The sequence below is a fragment of the Epinephelus moara genome, chromosome 16 (assembly GCF_006386435.1).
Source record: "Epinephelus moara isolate mb chromosome 16, YSFRI_EMoa_1.0, whole genome shotgun sequence".
Classification (NCBI taxonomy): Eukaryota; Metazoa; Chordata; class Actinopteri; order Perciformes; family Serranidae; genus Epinephelus; species Epinephelus moara.
Genome location: NC_065521.1, coordinates 21,930,144 through 21,947,653, shown reverse-complemented (window position 1 = coordinate 21,947,653; position 17,510 = coordinate 21,930,144). Strand labels below are relative to the sequence as shown.

The 17,510-nt window shown below is 40.5% G+C and overlaps 1 protein-coding gene across 11 annotated transcripts in view; it reads left to right on the top strand.

The window, feature by feature from the left end:
* LOC126403202 (neural cell adhesion molecule L1-like protein) overlaps positions 1-17,510 on the top strand; it is a 77,122-nt gene that overhangs the window by 46,715 nt on the left and 12,897 nt on the right. For 3 of the 11 annotated variants that reach the window (XM_050065725.1, XM_050065726.1, XM_050065731.1), the window contains exons 20-29: positions 131-166; positions 895-1,010; positions 2,285-2,489; positions 4,876-4,998; positions 6,827-7,009; positions 14,394-14,432; positions 14,847-14,909; positions 15,363-15,476; positions 15,804-15,965; positions 16,349-16,528. In XM_050065725.1, coding sequence (XP_049921682.1) covers positions 131-166; positions 895-1,010; positions 2,285-2,489; positions 4,876-4,998; positions 6,827-7,009; positions 14,394-14,432; positions 14,847-14,909; positions 15,363-15,476; positions 15,804-15,965; positions 16,349-16,528 — 1,221 coding nt within the window. The remainder of the gene's footprint in view (positions 1-130; positions 167-894; positions 1,011-2,284; positions 2,490-4,875; positions 4,999-6,826; positions 7,010-14,393; positions 14,433-14,846; positions 14,910-15,362; positions 15,477-15,803; positions 15,966-16,348; positions 16,529-17,510) is intronic. The other 8 variants (XM_050065728.1, XM_050065732.1, XM_050065738.1 and 5 more) reach the window with 7 other exon arrangements.

Sequence of the window (17,510 nt, the reverse complement as noted above, 5' to 3'; positions counted from 1 at the left end):
CAATTTTAATGCAACTCACTTCTCTGTTTCATTAAAATGTATCCTAAGGCTGAACTTGCACATGTAGGTGTTGCTTTGCCTGTGACTTACTGTGAACTTCTTGTGTTATCGTATCCCACCCTGTCTTCAGTCGTCTTTTGGCATTGTCTGCGGGAAAATGTGTCAGGTTAAGTTCTTTCCTTTTTTCCTTTTGCCCATGGTTTTTAACCCCGTGCAGGTGTGCAGTAGTGACTTTTCCTCCCCTCTGCAAAAGCAAAAAAAAAAAAAGAAACACCTTTGCTGAATCCAGCAGGTGGCAGATAACCTTTGTAGAGCAGAGGGATGTCAAATTTCCACTTCTGTCTCAGAAGCTGTGGGAGATTTGACAGATCACGACACACTTTTCGCTGTAGGCCTACTGAAGCACAATAACTGCTTCTCTCTCTAGTGTCTGCTGTGCTTCTATCCCTCCCTACTTCCAGTGCAGTCACATGTAGAGCAGAAAATATTGAGAGCCTTTTTATTTCATGTTTGGTATTGTATTTGTCCTTGCTGAAAGAGGAAGGAAAAAAATTGATGCTGCCTCATTTGGTGTCCAGCTGAGTGTGTATTTGTGCACATTTGTGCTGATCTACCAACATAACTGTTTTTATTTACCACCATAACCAGCAACAGATTATTTTAGGCACAGCCTTAACCAAAAGAATGACCTGTTCTGCCTTTAACAAAACAGCTCAGACCTTCGAAGCAGGCCGTTTTTGCACAGCAGGGTCATTTTGATATTCCAATAACTGTCTCTGCAAACAGGTTTTCATTTTATTTTCTTTATACATGCTTTATGGAAGTGTCTCTGCAAAGGGAGCCTGTTGTTTGAAGCATGTCTGTATTCCTGACCTTCCTCTATATGTTGTTTAGTCCCGACTGCAGCACCACGGGACATAGCAGTGGAAGTAATCAACACCACTGTTCTGAGAGTAAGCTGGACCCCGGCTCCACCTGCCACAGTGCGAGGTCATCTCGGGGGCTACGATGTAAGTTTTCATGGTCTGGAAACCTGATTTCTTTCAGACTATGTTGTATAGATGAAGACTTTTGAGGGCAGCAGGTACAAAGAGGTAATTAGAGTCCAATTAGATCAGTCTTTACCCCTTTTCACTCACCTGTCGTCAGTGTGTCATATCCAAAGACAGCTCCCCAGGAAACAGACACCACTCACTTTCACTTTTTGTCTTTTATAAGTGCTCTTTTCAACCAAATACTGTAAGTGCAATGTTTTAATAGGCAGGATAGAGCTGATTCCACAACTGTGAATATTCTCCATTTTTAGGTGCTATATATTCTCCATTTTTAGGTGCTATATATTCTCCATTTTTAGGTGCTATATATCCCAGAGCCAGCCCTGATAGAAATATCTTTAAAAGCAAAGCTTCCATAACAGCCTGACTATGTAATGCTGATTATATAGGTGAACAGGACATGCGGGTGACACATTGTCATTGCCTGTAAAGCATAAAGCAATAAAGATATGTCTGCTCAGTATGACAAATGTATAGCTGGTAGTGATATAGTCATTATAGTAATGAGCACACAGAGAAAGTTTATTCCCGGAAATTGTCGTACATTGTGAGGTTCACCCAACCCGATGCGTTTCTGTATTTCAAAGTCCGTTAATGTCCCTTTTCTGAACGATACATCTTTTCTGGTGGAATGATTTTGTCATTAGTCTGCTAAGAAACAGCAGCGCACCACCTGATGAACTCAACGATGAGATCCGTGCATGTGCTCACAGCGGCATCTGAGAAAAGTAGTCGAAGGAATATGACAAGACAGATGTATCATTTCATTGATGTATAATTTTAGAAACAATTTTCATGTACATAATTCAATTTAAAGGTGCACTTAAATGTGGTTATATGATATAATAGGTACCTTTAGAAATCATGGCACATTTTCCCTTAACTCCATTGTGTCACCTGTGTAGCTGTTATCATTAAATGTATGTAGGTGTGACAGTGGTTAACAGCCTGACACTGACAACGTGATCGTGCGTAGCAGCTCCTCTGTAACACGCTGTCACTTGAGGTGATTGATATACAAAGCTACACCTCAGATTCATAGTTCATATGTGATGTCTGATTTCAGATAGCTGCCTCATTAAAGGGGGGACCAGGCATTAATTGCTCCTCCTCAACATGTTCTATTTTCACTGTTCTGTCCTACTCTGTCTCTTTCTTCCCTCCCTCCTCATTGTGGTCTCTGTTCAGACTCGCTCCTCATCAGCATTTCCATTACTCCCCTCTCCCAGGTTCAGTGGTTGAGGAAACGAAGTTTGCTGAATCCCAACAAGATTTTAGATGAGCGCCACTCCCTGTCTTTTCCTGGGAAGAGGACTCATGCCATCGTGCCGGGTCTGGAACCTTTCTCTGAGTACAGGCTCACTGTCAACGTTTTTAACAAGAAGGGCAACGGGCCCAACAGTGACCCGGTCACCTTCAACACGTCAGAGGGAGGTGAGGTGACACAAACATACAGCACACAACATATGGGTGCTCCTCATACATCTTTAAATACTCGTGCCAAGTAGAAAAAAAAAATACTTACGGTCTGGCATCTGGTCGCTACCTTGTCATTAAGTCCCGACCTCACCTGAGCGCTGTGTCCAGGAACGTTCTGAACAGCAAGATAAGAGAAAAAAAAATTCAGGCAGAGGTCAGAGTCTCTGCAGATAAATACACCATCACACACTTCTAGTGTGCAGTAGTGTGGTGGTAGTTGATTGGCAGGGTTCCCACGGTCATGGAAAACCTGGAAAAGTCATGGAATTAGTAAAAATCATTGAAAGTTTTTGATAAGCTATGGAAAAAAACGCCTGGGAAATTTACCAAGAAAAAAAAATCAAGGGTCCTTGAAAAGTCATAGAAAAGTTTTGAAATTTTGTCAATGAAAATGTATGAGAACCCTGGATTAGGTAGGTACCCTGCTTAGTAGATGGGAAGGTTACCCAGGAGGATGTGTGTATGCTCTGCTCTATATTCAAATGGCTTTTTGGCTGAAAGGTGGGTTCACTGTAGACAGCCAGAAAAAGAGGTGTGGGTGTGCAGTGTATACCTGCTGTACCCACCACTACACTACTGCTAGTGGGCCACAAGTGATTACTGAGAGGGATTACATTTATATGAGTCTATACATGATTGTTTTAGGAAAATGTGGCATGTTTTACCTTTAAAGTGATGCCCTCAGTGAAACAATGAATTCTAACAAAAGCACACATTTCATTTACAAAAATGTGTTTTGCTAATTGTTACTTCACCTGGAGGTTTGAGCATAATAAATGTGCAGAGTTTAAAACCAGAAGGATGTTTTGACTGTTTTCACATTCATCTGCTTAATGTGGAAAATGTTTCTGTGCTCACCTTAAATCTGAATTTAAAGGAAATGGCCACTTTAGAATGAAAATACAGACAGTACTTACTGACCCTCATGCTGACAAGAAGTCCAGTGTAGTTTTTTAATCCACAAAACTCGTTCGGGGTATCGGAGGATAACAGTTAGGCGGAATAACAGCTACACGTGAAGTGCATGGAACCCATATTTTGAAAATGTAATAAAACTCCGCTAGCTGTTATCCTCCAATACCCCAAATGAGTTTTGTGGATTAAAAAAACTACACTGGACTTCTTGTCGACATGAGGGTGAGTAAGTACTGTCTGTATTTTCATTCTAAAGTGGCCATTTCCTTTAAGGTGTGTACCTACAAGCATGATTTGTGACATCACATACTTTGGAAATCAAGTGTGGTCCAGCATGCAACTAACAGACATGTGATGCGGACACTTGAAACCTCTGATGCACATATACTGAGAATGGACTTTTTGGTTGTGTTCAGTAGTCAAACTTTCAACTTTTTGTAGAAAAAAAAATATTGACACAAATTTTAACTAATTGATTATTAAATTAATTATTCTCTATGTGTTTTAAAGTATGTCCGAGAGTGAATTATTTGGTTTTTCGGGGAGACTGGTAGAAGATAAAGCAACTAAACTCAGCTGAGTAATGTAAGACTATTTGCTCAGCCTGCATACTACGGGTGTATATGTGTCACCATGGGTCTTGCATGTTAAGCAGATACTGGATGACTGTGGTTTGTCTCACCTCTGGTTCACACAAAAGTGCCGCAACATCAGCTGTCTGAAATAAAATGTTGAACAGAGGCTGAAGGATCAGGTCATGCAAACCGTGCATGCAAACTGTAGGAGTATCTGCTGCATGACAACCAAACGTACAGACAGGCTGTATATAATTTTAGAAAATATAAAGGGCTGGTTAGAAACCAGAAGATCTGTAACCTCTGTAATGATAACTGCATATTTTGTTTGAATGTCAAGCTAAATAAATTACAGAGAAAGGTATTTACCAAAGAATTAAGCATGTTTAAATTGATTTTGTAATTGCAATCAGATAAACTCAAAATTTCTTTTTAAATTAGGTGCTTTTTTGAAGAATTTGAGACACATAAATTAATGAATGAAATAAAGTGACTGCAAGACAGCATTTAGTTTTAAGACAAGGAGACAGAGAAGAAGTTGTCAAAGATAGTTTCCAATGAAAACACTTTTCAAAGGCTGCTCAGTGTTAAAGCTGTGAAATGACAAAGCTGCTTAAAAAAAACCAAACTGTCATACACTACATCAGTGTGTGTTTTATCTCTTTAACAAATAAGATAAGAGAGCTTAAAGCAGAGATAAACATCAAACATAAAGACACTCAAAATGAGACATAGAAATCTTAACTTGTTGGCCAAAAACAGACTGGCACTGTGATGTAATATTTAACCACCTCATGATAAATAAATATGTCGACACAGTAGATGCATTAACATTATTGTCATTTTCATAGTTCCTGAGCAAGTGCCCATCCTGACCGCCTCCAACGCCCAGACAGACTCCATTTTGCTGGTATGGGGCCCACCGCTGCAGACAAACGGCATCCTCACCGGCTATGTCCTGCAGCACCACCTCAGTACGTACAGTGCACACACAACAGTGTTTGACTAATTACTCAGTGGCTCACACAGCGTAGACCTTTGGCCCTACGCAAGGTTTTTCATTAATAGATTTCTCTTTTGCTGCAGCTCTGCTTTGTCTGTAGTGTGAGGCGCTGTGGGCGAAGTGTAAGCAGGAGTGTAGCTGCAGTGCGAGTAGGTGAAGGAAGATCAAGTCGGAGGGGAGGAAGTGTGGAGTGGGTGGATGTGGGATACGACAGTTTATCTTTGAGTCTGAAGGTTTAATGCCCATTTAATAAACCTGAAAACATACAACATGCACATTCATCTACCCCCCATTTCCCCTCTCCTCTTTTGTGTTACCATACCAGACACTAGGTTGCACTGTTTAACACAGAACGCTCCACAATGGTCTGCAGCAGCACAACAGTACAGGCCACTTCAGATTGTAGTTTGACAGTTTCCTCAGTGTTTCTTATCTGGTATCCTCCTGGATTGCAGGTTCTCTTCCAAAAAGATCATTTCAGTCAGTGCTGTTTGTGCCTCTTATACAAATTTCTTTGGCATTTATCACCGAGAAGCATTTCGTCTTGCGAGAAATTAAAAAAAAATAAAAATAAAAAATAAAGAACACCTTTATGCTTGAGAACAGTTAGGGTGAAAAAGTGAGTGAGGGGCTTTCATTACGCTCTCTGTGTTTTCAAAGCCTACACTCTCGTTGGCTGACATTTCTGAAATCTTTTGTGTAAAATGTGAAGGCAGAGACAGCCCTTTGCCGCCTCCACCAGCACCCACGGAGTCTGGCCAGCTCTTCAATACACTCTGTCCCCCTCTCCTCTCTGCTTTTTCCCATATCAGATGTCAGACTTTACACAGATATACCCACACAATGCAGTCCGTGGGTGTTGGAGGTTTTTTCTTTTCCCAGTTGAATTGATTCACCAAGTAACTCCAGCTTATTTCAAATTTTGTTTTCTGTTAATTCCGATATTAAATTTTACATTCCATAATACAGTACATGCACATCCTGTTGAAATGAAACTGCTGCGTAATTAGTCAATGAATATTTCTGACGGTGTTCACAAACACATGAAATATCCTGTATGCCGCGCTGCAAACAAACATCAATTTTCCGAAGCGGCACCGCAGGCTTGGCACACATTCAGTTCTCACCTGCATTTCAACATTGGCAAAGTAATGACATCAATGTGGGGGGTTTCAGGAGAACTGTGTTGCTTTCTACAGTCTGCTCACATACTGTACTTTGATCTATAATGCAAGTTTGGTGATACATTATGCTGCTTGTGATTGCTACTCCTCTGATTTCCTTCTACTGCGTCTGCCTTATGTTTAATTTTTCTTTTGTTTCTATGTCTTCACTCTGTTTTTTTTCTCCCACCTGTTCTTGTGTTTTTTCTTCCCTTTACATAAGGGTTTTTTCAGCTTTTCCTTCATCACATCGCCTCAATTTCCTCCTCCTCCTGTAGTTCTTTCTCCTTCTCTCTCCCTATCCTCATCTTTTTATCCATTGCCACTTGTTTACACCCGCCCCCCAGCTCCTCTTGAGCTCTCTACCTCCCCCTTTCATCTCCTCTCCCCTTTCTTCATAATGTATTCCTCCTCAGCTCACCTGTCACGACACGTATCTGCTATATTCACTTTCTGCATGAGCTAGCATGACATCTCTTCATCTTCCCCCTCCCTCAACCATTGACCCTCTTTATAGTTGTGTCCCATTAACATACAACACGGGCCAACAGTGATGACTTTTTTCTCTGCGTTGGTCCGTCGGAGGCTCACTCATGCTCCGTGAACTGACCTGACATCTTTCTCCTTCCTCTATAGTTAATGAGACCACACTGGAGGTGGTTGATTCCCAGGAGACGGACATCACTGGGGCTGACACCACCCAGTGGCAGCTCCAGGGCTTAGAGGAAGACAGCCTCTACCGCTTCCACCTCAGCGCTTGCACTCGAGCAGGTTGTGGACCTCCGCTGGCCCAGGAGAGCCACACCGTTCGTCAAGAACGTGAGTAGATGGGATCTGTGTACCTGTCGTGCTCGTGCGGCCGGTACAATATCACCTGCTTTGGCTTGGATATGAAAGTAGCACCACTTTTTAAAACATAGATTAGCACACTGCAGACATGGTAGCTGCAATGCAATAATGATTTATAAAAGTGGAGATAGTTACACTAATGGTTGATAATAATACACTTTATATAGCATCTGTCAGACAAGAAATGCAGCACAAAGTGCTTTACAATAAGGGCAGTATAAGCGCTGGGTGCTTCACATGAAAATAGACATAATGGACATAAATCAGACAAGGCAATTCAATATATAAGGACATTTAAAACAGTTTAAAACATGGATTCAGTGATTCATAAAATCATAGAGTTGTAAAACTATAAAGTTGCAGCAGTGTGAAGCGTAAATAGACAGTAAAAGTTAAAAAGAGATAGTTTCTGCAAAGTCAGAGCTAGTTAAAGTCTACAGTGAACAGATAGTCTAGCTTTCTTATAAGAATATTTAGCGAGCTAGCTTCCCTGATATCCATAGGTAGTGTGCTCCATAGCTTTGGGGCATAATTGACAAAAGCTGCATCCTCGATCTTCTTCCAGCTGTTGCTGGGATCCTCCAATAAACCAGCAGCAGATGATCACAGTGTTCTTGGAGGCAAATAGTCAACAAGGGAGTTAGCGGTGTAGCTCAGTCCCAGCCCATGTAGGGCTTTGTGTACAAGGAGGAGCTTTAAATCAATTCTAGATGTAACAGGAAGTCAGTGCAGAGCAGCTCCAACTGGCCTTATGTGCTCTCTCCTCTTGGTTCTGGTTAATAGCTGAGCTGCAGAGTTTTGAATGAGATGAAGTCTCTCGGTGGTGTTTTTTCTGGAGGCCAGAAAAAAGTGCATTACAGTATTTGAGGCAGCTTGCAATAAAGGCATATATCAATTTCTCTGCATCTTTTTCATTTAGAAATGGCCGTACCTTGGTGATGTTTCTGAGGCGCAAAAAATTATGTTTTCGTCACCTTGTTAATGTGGGACCTGAAGCTTAGATCTGAATCAAGGATCACGCCAAGACTTGTCACCTCAGATTTATTCCAGGGAGTTAAATTCCCCAGATTATTAAGCAGCATTTCTCTGTTTCTTCTTTTTAGGGCTGACAAGTAGGACAAATAAATGAAACAACATTATAAAGTTATGGGTCAGATTTTCACTACACTCTTATAGTGGCCAAAAGAATTCACAAAAATGATATTATTGTGATATCTAAGGAAAATGTTAAAATAACAATAATGCTGTTAGTCAGTTTCATCCTTAGCTTTGTTTATTGTGCATTATACCCTTTTTTGGTTGATGCAATATGCTCAAAATATGAGTGTAGGCAGGTGGGGACGGAGACAAAGCAAGAACACAAAGGAACGGAAATGAGTTTTGGATTATTTACACAATTTTACCATATATGTGCTATTAACATGAAATCAATATTTCATTTTTCAAATATCAGGGTTATCATCAATACAGGTATATTGTGACCTAATGGGTAGTATCAGCCTTAAAGAACAGTTGTAAAATTTTGTCTGTGGCCCCCTGTAACCCCCTGATGATGTCATCAGGGTTATCAGGGCTTGGAAACTTTGTTTGTTTGTTTTACATAAAGGCTGTGTTACATATTTGCACCATGGACTTAAAAAAAGTGGGTGTTTGCAAGGCATGGATGGTTAAATATAAGTCACTGTTAAGCTGCATTGTGGGAATTACAGTACAGTAGGATCCAGTGTTTTTAGAGCTCCACCTACATTAAATAAAATAGAGGATTTTTTGTCACCTGATGCAAAGATTTTGGTCTTTGTTACATTTTAATGCCCCTGGATTTTCACTTGATAAAAATGTTCCTTTAAAATGATAATAAACTAGTACAAATGCGCCCATCACACAAATAACGCTCCAAGTGCTTTACAATGAGGAGAGACAATGAGAACAGAAAAAAATGAAAAATGAAAAAATGATTAAGCCAAAACAAGCAGAAAGTAAAATCAGTAACAATGAAATCAGCAGCATAACATCAAGATTAGTTATGAGATTAAGATACTAATAGAGACGGGAACATATCTTCATTATGTTTCAAGCTTTAAACGCTCAGTGAGATTGCTTCCCTACACTTGTAATGATGAATGCTTTCCCACAGTTTGCATATAAAAAGGTGCATCTCCGGTTTTCGCATGCCAATGGTTGTTTAACGTCCAACAAACCTGCAGCAGAGGATTCAAGTGAACCTGAAGTCACATAAAACAACAGGGAGTGTGCAGTTTAAGCCAGTCCTGAGCCATTTAGAGCTTTTAATAAAAGCTAAAGGACTTTCTCTCAGACATTTTCTAAAAGATACCAGGAGCCAGTGTAGCCCATCTAAAACTGGACTGCTGTGCTTCCCCTTTATAGTTTTGTTTTGAAGTCTAGCAGCAGAATTGTGTATAATTTTTATCCCCTAAATACCCTTTCACAGAAGACCAGTGAAGAGTTACAATAGTCTGCCTGAGATGAAAGCATGAATTAGCTTTGTGGCATCTTGCTATCTTAGGAGTGCCTGTACATCTCTGCAGTGTTTCTCACATTGTCTGAGATGTCGGCTTATACATTAACTTGATTAGATGAAAGAATGCTATTTTGGCCACTCTGCTGATGCGCGATTTAAAGCTTAGTTCGCATTCAAAGACACAGGCTTAAAGTATGACTTCTGAGTCGATCTGGGGAACCAGAGATCCAAGATTCTTGGACAGTGCATCTCTTTAGCCTCGGGGGCTATAGTAGGATTTTTTGTTTTTTCTTTGAGCCTTAGAGAGATAATATTAATCTATTATTTGACAGGATGAGAGTGAGATTAAGGCATTTTGTTAACCTGGCTCTCTGAAATAATCATGTGTCATCTGCATAGCTGTGAAAATTAACATTACACACCCTGAAGACGTCGACTAACAGAGTCATGGAAAGTGAGAATATCGTGCTCGAGATCAAAGCAGCTTCTCAGTGCTGCAACAAAAGAAGTGTCAGTTCCTGGACAAAAAACCCCAAAACAAAACAAAAAAAAAGCTGTCAAGACATAAAATTTCCTGCCAGTGATGCACAAAACAAATCAGAAAAATATCTCTGATGGAAATGCCAGTGTTTTGACCAATTGTGTCAGGCATTGTGTCAGCATTTAGATCCATATCGACTGCTGTGTTTTGGTTTGTCCTGAAGTCTGACTGGAACTTATCCAGTTTAGAAATCTGTTGAATAGAACTTTTAAAGTTGCTTTTAAGAGAGAGGTTTAGGCCTGTAACTAATGAGAAACTTGTTGTTCATTTTTTGGGACTAACAACAGCACCAAAACTCTCTCTGTTTCTCATGAAACATTTTTATGATTTTAAGGAAATAATCTTGTTGTAGCTGAATCAAGACAACACATTGACAATTTACTCTCAAACTTAAACAGCTTTGAGGCAGAAAATAGTCCCATAATATACTCATGGCTCATAATATACAGAGATTGTCATATTTCGCTGCAGTTCCAACTTTAATGGCAACTATATTTTTTAACTACTTAGCAAATTTCTCTCTTACTGCAGCAAAGTCTGAAAAGTCTGAATGTCAGAGGTTGGGACAAGTTTTAACAGCCAATCTCTCTCAGAGAACAAAATACTGCTGGAGATGCCACTGTTTTCTCTGATTATCTCAGAAAAAATAGGCTCTCACTGCACGCAGCTTTATTATAAGTAGTTACGAGCTCTTAATAAATTAAACACAGACCTCCGACTTTTCAGCATTTCCTGTCAGTGGCTCGACGTGATCTCTTTTGCATTCGAATAGAGTTGATAAATCATGGCCATGTTCTGTCACATAAGCCTTTAATGACCTAGAGTGTTCATCAAGTTGTTGTTCAGGGTGTCAGCCATTTCACCCACAGGGTCGGTCTCACTGAGTGGATTAATGAGCTTATAAGTTCGGGGAACAAAACCTCTGCTGTAGCATCTCTGATCCTTTCCTGAATGGTGAAAAGTTGCCAGTTTTGAGCCAATACATACAAATCCTTCTTTGTTAAAACACTTATTGATTCAATCTAATATGTGATTATAGCATTATTTCAATAATTCTTTTATTTGTTCCGTTACTGCCAGAAAAAAAAGACAATCCTGGTAAGACCTGGTGCAGTCTACTGTACCTGTTTCCTCCAGCATATAAATTCCACCACTAGGGGGTGTCAAAGCCAAAAGTGTTCAAACTCCACACAGATGGTGGCTTTAATTTGTATCTTACATAAAGCAAAGCCATGCAGCTTCTGTCTATTTTAGTTTAGCTCACTGTTAACACTTAATTTAACACTTAATTCAGCCAATCTGGCTAGTATATTGACAACATTACCTGCCACCATTCAGTGTAGCAGGATTTGGCAGGTGTTTAATTTCAGCCCTGATGGTACACGATAAAAAAGTGAGTGCTAGAATTTTCCCAACAGTTCAAAGTTCCTAGTAAACTCCTCCCTCCATTACTCGGTGTGAACGCATGAGAAAATATGTTTCCACTATCTCTGAATGTTTTAATAAATGTTATTCATTCCTCTCTGGCTTTTATATTTCCTTTGAGAGGCTCTGCATCTTGTAGGTGAATGTCCAGCCTGAGAGCCATTAGATGCATTGTTTGTAAATATGGTTGAGTAGAGGCTCGGCGGGGAGATAAAATGGTTCTGTTTTGGAGCGCTGTCCTCGGGGCATGTTAGTCACAATGCAGCAGAGCAGATTTATGGATGCCAATAGCACCGAGCAGGGGCACCATGGATTTAGAGTTGTTGATGGGGAGTGATGGAGTGACAGTGAAAAGAATTAATGCATGCGAGTTAGTGAGCCCAGGCTATGAAGTGCTCCTTTTAGATTTCACCTTTGTGACTGAATGAGCTTTTAATGCTTATCCCCATTTAGTCAGGATAAACAGTCGGCTAGCTTAAAAATCGCCTGGACAAACAGACTGACATATCAGAATAAAAAAACAGCCATAGAGGTATCAGCAGATGTGTGCCTTTGTTTGAAAAGGCTTGTAATGAAAAGAGAGTGGCTGAAGTGAGAGACGAAAAGGAAAAAACAACAACACAGAGACGGATGGGGTGAAGCATCTGCGAGGAAGAGGAGCAGAGAAACTGAGAGAGAACAGCTAATAGCCATAGAGTGTGGCAGAAAGAGGAAGAAAAAATATCTATTTTTCTCCATCAGGTCTCATGAGATAACAAAGCAGCAGAGATAAAGCGGACTGCAAACATGACAAAAAGCACAGAAGAGCATATACCTCTTAAGTCATACAAAAATAACCAGCTCCTCCAGAGATTAAATTATTTGCTCCCTAGCATTTGAACACCCAAGTTGTTATCGCCGACATATTTGCCAATGGCTTGAACTCAGCGTTTGAAAAAGTTTAGTTAGAAACATGATCATCAAGAGCTGGCATCGTCTGAGCTGCAGTCAGTTCGGGATTCAGCAGTCGGAGCAGAACAGGCAGTGTCATTTTTAATATATATGTTCAGGTTCACACTCGACAATGTGAGAAATAATACAGGCAGCAACATGCAAATTTTATGATGTGTCGGTGAGTCACAGGTAATAAAATAATTATTCCTGTGATTGAAAATTCAGTCCATGTAAAATCAATGTACCTCTGGAGAATGACAACAGAGTGAAAACTAGAAATATTTAACTATGTGACAAATCTCCTATAAGCTAATCCAAAACTAAAATTAAAAATAGTAGTTAAATATTCAGTCTTTAAATTCAGGTTAATCTGATCCAAACAGTATTTACTTGGCACCATGTGTTCAAGTACAAATACTTAAGTATGCTAAAAAATAATATCATGATATTTTTTTGTGGCAATACCATTATTATCACACAGATGCCAAATATTATTTGTTTTTTTATTATATAAATTAATAATATTACCTTTGGTAGCTTACTAGAATAATATAATGAGTTGCTTTTCCAGTTCACTAGATACATTTTGCTGCAATAAAAATGGCTGAAATGAGATGAACAGACTGAAAACGTATAAGATAAGACTGATGTTGACAAAGTTTTCCTTTGGGGACTCTTCTTGCAGTTGAAAAAAGGTAATAAATTGCACTATATCGCAGTATATTTTATTGCAATACTCACCATATTGCAACACCTTGAAAATCGCACTAATATTGTATCGTGACTTAAGTATCGTGATCATTTCGTACAGTTGGTAGCTACTAGCTGCTGTATACAAATCGTGTTTTTATGCACATTGCTATAAACTACACATTTGAACACATCTGTGAATCTTAATGTACTATTTGGCATTCAGTATGCAAGAAATTAATTCAAAAATTATAGATATTATAGTTTAAAACAAAGGTCATTCAAGTAATACAGTTTAAATGTGTATTTTTTGCTTATTCTCATAATACAGTGCATTGCATCTCCACAGCTAGTGTGTCTGTTAACAGCACACCGGATTGAAGCGGCTCTCATGCGCAGTCAAAGCCGACTCATGAAGTCAGCAGTCAGAAGATTAAAACGTTGAAACAATAAATTAAATTATTATTGTTCTCATTTTGTTTTAATGTATTTATCATTCACATTCATGATCTGACCCACAGGTTCTATTTTTTTCACCCAGAAATAAAGTTAAGACAAAATATCAGCTGCAAATCATCGTTTTGGCTGGCCACCCACTGGGTACCCGACCTGATGCAGGTCTCTGGTCCAGCCCGCAACTTTCCTCATGCTCTCCAAGCACAACTTCCACCCAAAGCAGGCAGCTGTTTTCAATGGAAATGCTCTACAAAAAACTTACTGTACACTACCTGCTCAACACCAAATGAGAAACAGACACAGTAGCTGCCCCCAAGTGGTTAAAAAAAGAAATCAGTTGTTGCGGGTTTAGCAAAGATTTTTTCCATCAATATATTCCTGGAATAATTAGTAGGAAGCTTCCCTTTTTTTTTTTTTTTGCATTGCATTGTGGGATATTATTGTCCATCATCGTGACAAACAAGCAACCAACATGTTAGATGTACACTGAATTTGTCATTTAATACTCACTACATACTCAGTTTCTACTGAGTCAGCACACTAAGTGGGAGGACAGTATATGATCTTTCTCCTCCACAGTGCCCTCTGGTGGAGAAGCTGTCCACCAGTCACCAAATCCAAAACACCACTAACAAACAGATCACTGATGCAGGCATCTACCTGCGTGTGACTGTATTTGTGAAGATGCACCGACCGCATATTTGTGTGTGTATGGATATACATGTGTGTGTGCGTGTGTGTGTTTGTGCTGGCTCTATAAACCTTAAAGCTGGCTTTCCATATATCTGTAATCTTCTGCTGTATTTCATTTTCTTTTTATCCCTCTGAAGATTTGTCCCCGACTCCAGCTGTGGCCCTTGTTCAGAGCAGTATGTATCACTGCCTGCAGCCGCAGCACTTTGCTAACCTAGAAGTAGTGGTAGAGATAGACAAGGTTGTAGGTGTGTTGGCGTAGCGAGTAGCTGGCCGTAGCTTCAGTCAATGTTTGTCCTTTGTACAGATATAGCTCAGGTAATTGCTGACTGTCAGGCAGACGTCTCTTTGTCATAATGTGACAATTTCAGTTTGACTTTGCCATTTGTTATGTAGGCCTCACTGCAGTTACACTGTGTTTACTATCACTTGTACTTGCGCAGATACTTCCATTAATCCAGTTTCCCCGGTTGCTCTAACAATCCTGCCTTCATGTAGTCTATAGAGCTCGCTTGTTGCACGATATAGAGTATTAGACCCGACAGCATTGCAGCAGAATTCTAACATCTGAGGCTTCTCTTTCATTTCAGGCCACAACTGCTCTCTCTCCTTTCCCAGCTCTATCCCAGGCAATTCTACTCATCCTCCTTTAGGTATATAGCTCACACTGACACATGTACAGCCAATGAGATCCCTGTGATCTCATCTTGATGTACCTTCAACTTTCAGCTAACAATGGCATTGGAGACATAGAGTCGTTTCAATCTATTCTGATATTCGCTCATGGTGGGGGGGGTGTCAGGAAATGCCAGCTTTGCTTTGCTAGACGGAGTGAAGACTAGATGTCACTCCCGCCCACGATCTCTATATCTACCCTTTATGAGCCAAAATCCAGCTCCACTCAATTAAGTCTGGGCCCCAGTGTTGCCTTTTGAACTGTCGTCTTGAAGGGTTTCTGCTAGCTGCACTGTTCTCAAGCTGCGGGGGGAAACCTATTTGCCTCTGCTAATCCTCTTTGCCTGCCTCCTTTCTCCTTTTCTCTGTGCCTGTCTGTGTTTTCCTTTCCTCCTTATTTTCCTCCCCCCTATTTCTTCTCTCTTTATCAGTTCCAGCCCTGTTGAACATAAGCTCTTATGTGAGTGACACCTTTGCCAAAATCAGCTGGACTGCCAGAGAGGAGCAGCAGGACTTGGAGCTTTATGTGGCTTATATGAATAACCGTAAGCTACTTTTCCTGTCCCCGCCTTGCTAAACATTGATAGGAATTTTTAGGTGGCATCGTGTGTATGTGCAAGTGGGAATGTTTTATATAAACATCTAAAAATATATTATAAGCCTAGCGTCTGCATGGCTACTGTACTTCCATCATTTCCATGATTGCCTCAACTTGATGCATTTCAAGTTATATTTAGTACAACAAATATATTTAATAGTTCAAGAAATGTTAATTGCCTGGCAACAGCTCATCCTATCTTCTTTTTTCTTTCGATTGCATGAATGCTAATACAGACTTGCTGCTTGTGCACTTCTTGTGCTTGGCTGTGTAGGTGATGGTAACTGGCGGATTTCAGAGGCTGTAAACGCTTCTCAAAGTTTCCACGTAATTGATGGGCTCAAACCTGGGACGGTGTACACCGTGCGCCTCATGGCCAAGAGGCTGCTCGATAACGCTAGCATTTTTGAAGACGTTATCCAGACAAGAGTCAAAGGTGAGAGGAGAGAAAGGTGTCGTAGTCAATAGAACGTAGTGATTTGAGCTCTAACCTGCCATAACAGTACAAGCATATCATTGACGAATAGATGTGGGCTGTGGTGAATGTGTTTATTTATTTTCCTTCCATCTTTCATTTGCTTTTTTCCTATCTAATATTCTTTCAGAGGAGATAGAGTGCTATAGCTGAAGGGAATGTGAGTCAAATACGACGTGAGAACATCCTCTCCAACTAGAATCCATCATGTTTTTCCGTTTTCAGTCAAAGATAAAGTTGTATGAGGAGCGCTTGAGGGGACTGTCATCCTCAAATAGACCACTGTGTTAAGCAGATTATTGAGCTCTTGTGTCCCCCCCCCCCCCTGCTGCTTTTGTTCCCAGGTGCGGTAGGTCAGCGGAGTGACTTTTCCACCCAGGGCTGGTTCATTGGGACCATGTGTGCTGTGGCTCTCCTCACACTTGTCGTGCTCATGGCCTGCTTTGTCAGGAGAAACAAAGGTGGCAAGTATGCAGGTACGCCACCGCCGACCCAGCGACGAGACATGTTCGCCATGGAAAAAGGTCAGTTAGTCTTTGACCGGGGTTGGGTCCCTTTGTCGTCTCGCTTCAGGAAGTGAACCAAAATTCAACTCATGAAATGTACATGTAGGAGATATATGTAAGTCTGACTTTGTTATTAGTAGTTTAATTATCTAAAATAATCTTTAAACATCACCTGTTTAATAGGACGACACTTTGATTTGACTTTTGATATAATTTTGGTTGACCTCCCGAAAGAACGAAAATGTGCAACGGGCCTCAACCCTGACTCCCCCTCCCCCCCTTTCGGAAATGAATTATGCATGCATGTTGGACAACTATGCATGCTAACTCTGCCAAGCCCAATATTATTAACCCCAAATGAACCCTCCACGAGATCTTTCCAGCAACCGTAGGTTTACTGCATTGTGGAATAATTTGTGTGGCCCTGTTAGTTCTGCTCGGTACCTCTGATTACATACCTTGTCAGGCCAGACGAGAGGACCAGCTGGCTTTGTTCCACAACTCCCAACCCCTCACCTGTGCAGACCTTCCTGCGCCTTTGTGCTGTCTTGTATCAGAGCCAAATTCAGTCTCACAGTAGCGCCTACCTGCAAAGTGTCTCCTCGCTCACACTTTCTTTCCTCTCAACCTGCTTTCTCGTCTTCTCTCCACCACTCCACCTCTTTGCCTGCAGTAGCTTTTGACATGAAGCACTGAATATTTCATCAGCTCCTTTGGATTCCCCCTTTGCCCATCTAGCTCTTTTCATGAAACCCCTCTTTTGTCTCTCTTGAAAGCAACTGGTATTTTTTAAAGCATATTTACACAAAGAGCTGCCGTGTAGCACTTTGGGCAAACAAACAGGAGAGAGGCTTTAAGTGTGCAGACTTGATAGAATGTTTACACGGTCATATTTAGTTTCTCTCAAAAGCCTTTCAGTTCAGATTTTGAAATTCAACTTTTATATACACTCAAGTGATGTAAAAGTTCAGATCACTTATTCTTGTTCACCTGCTGAGCA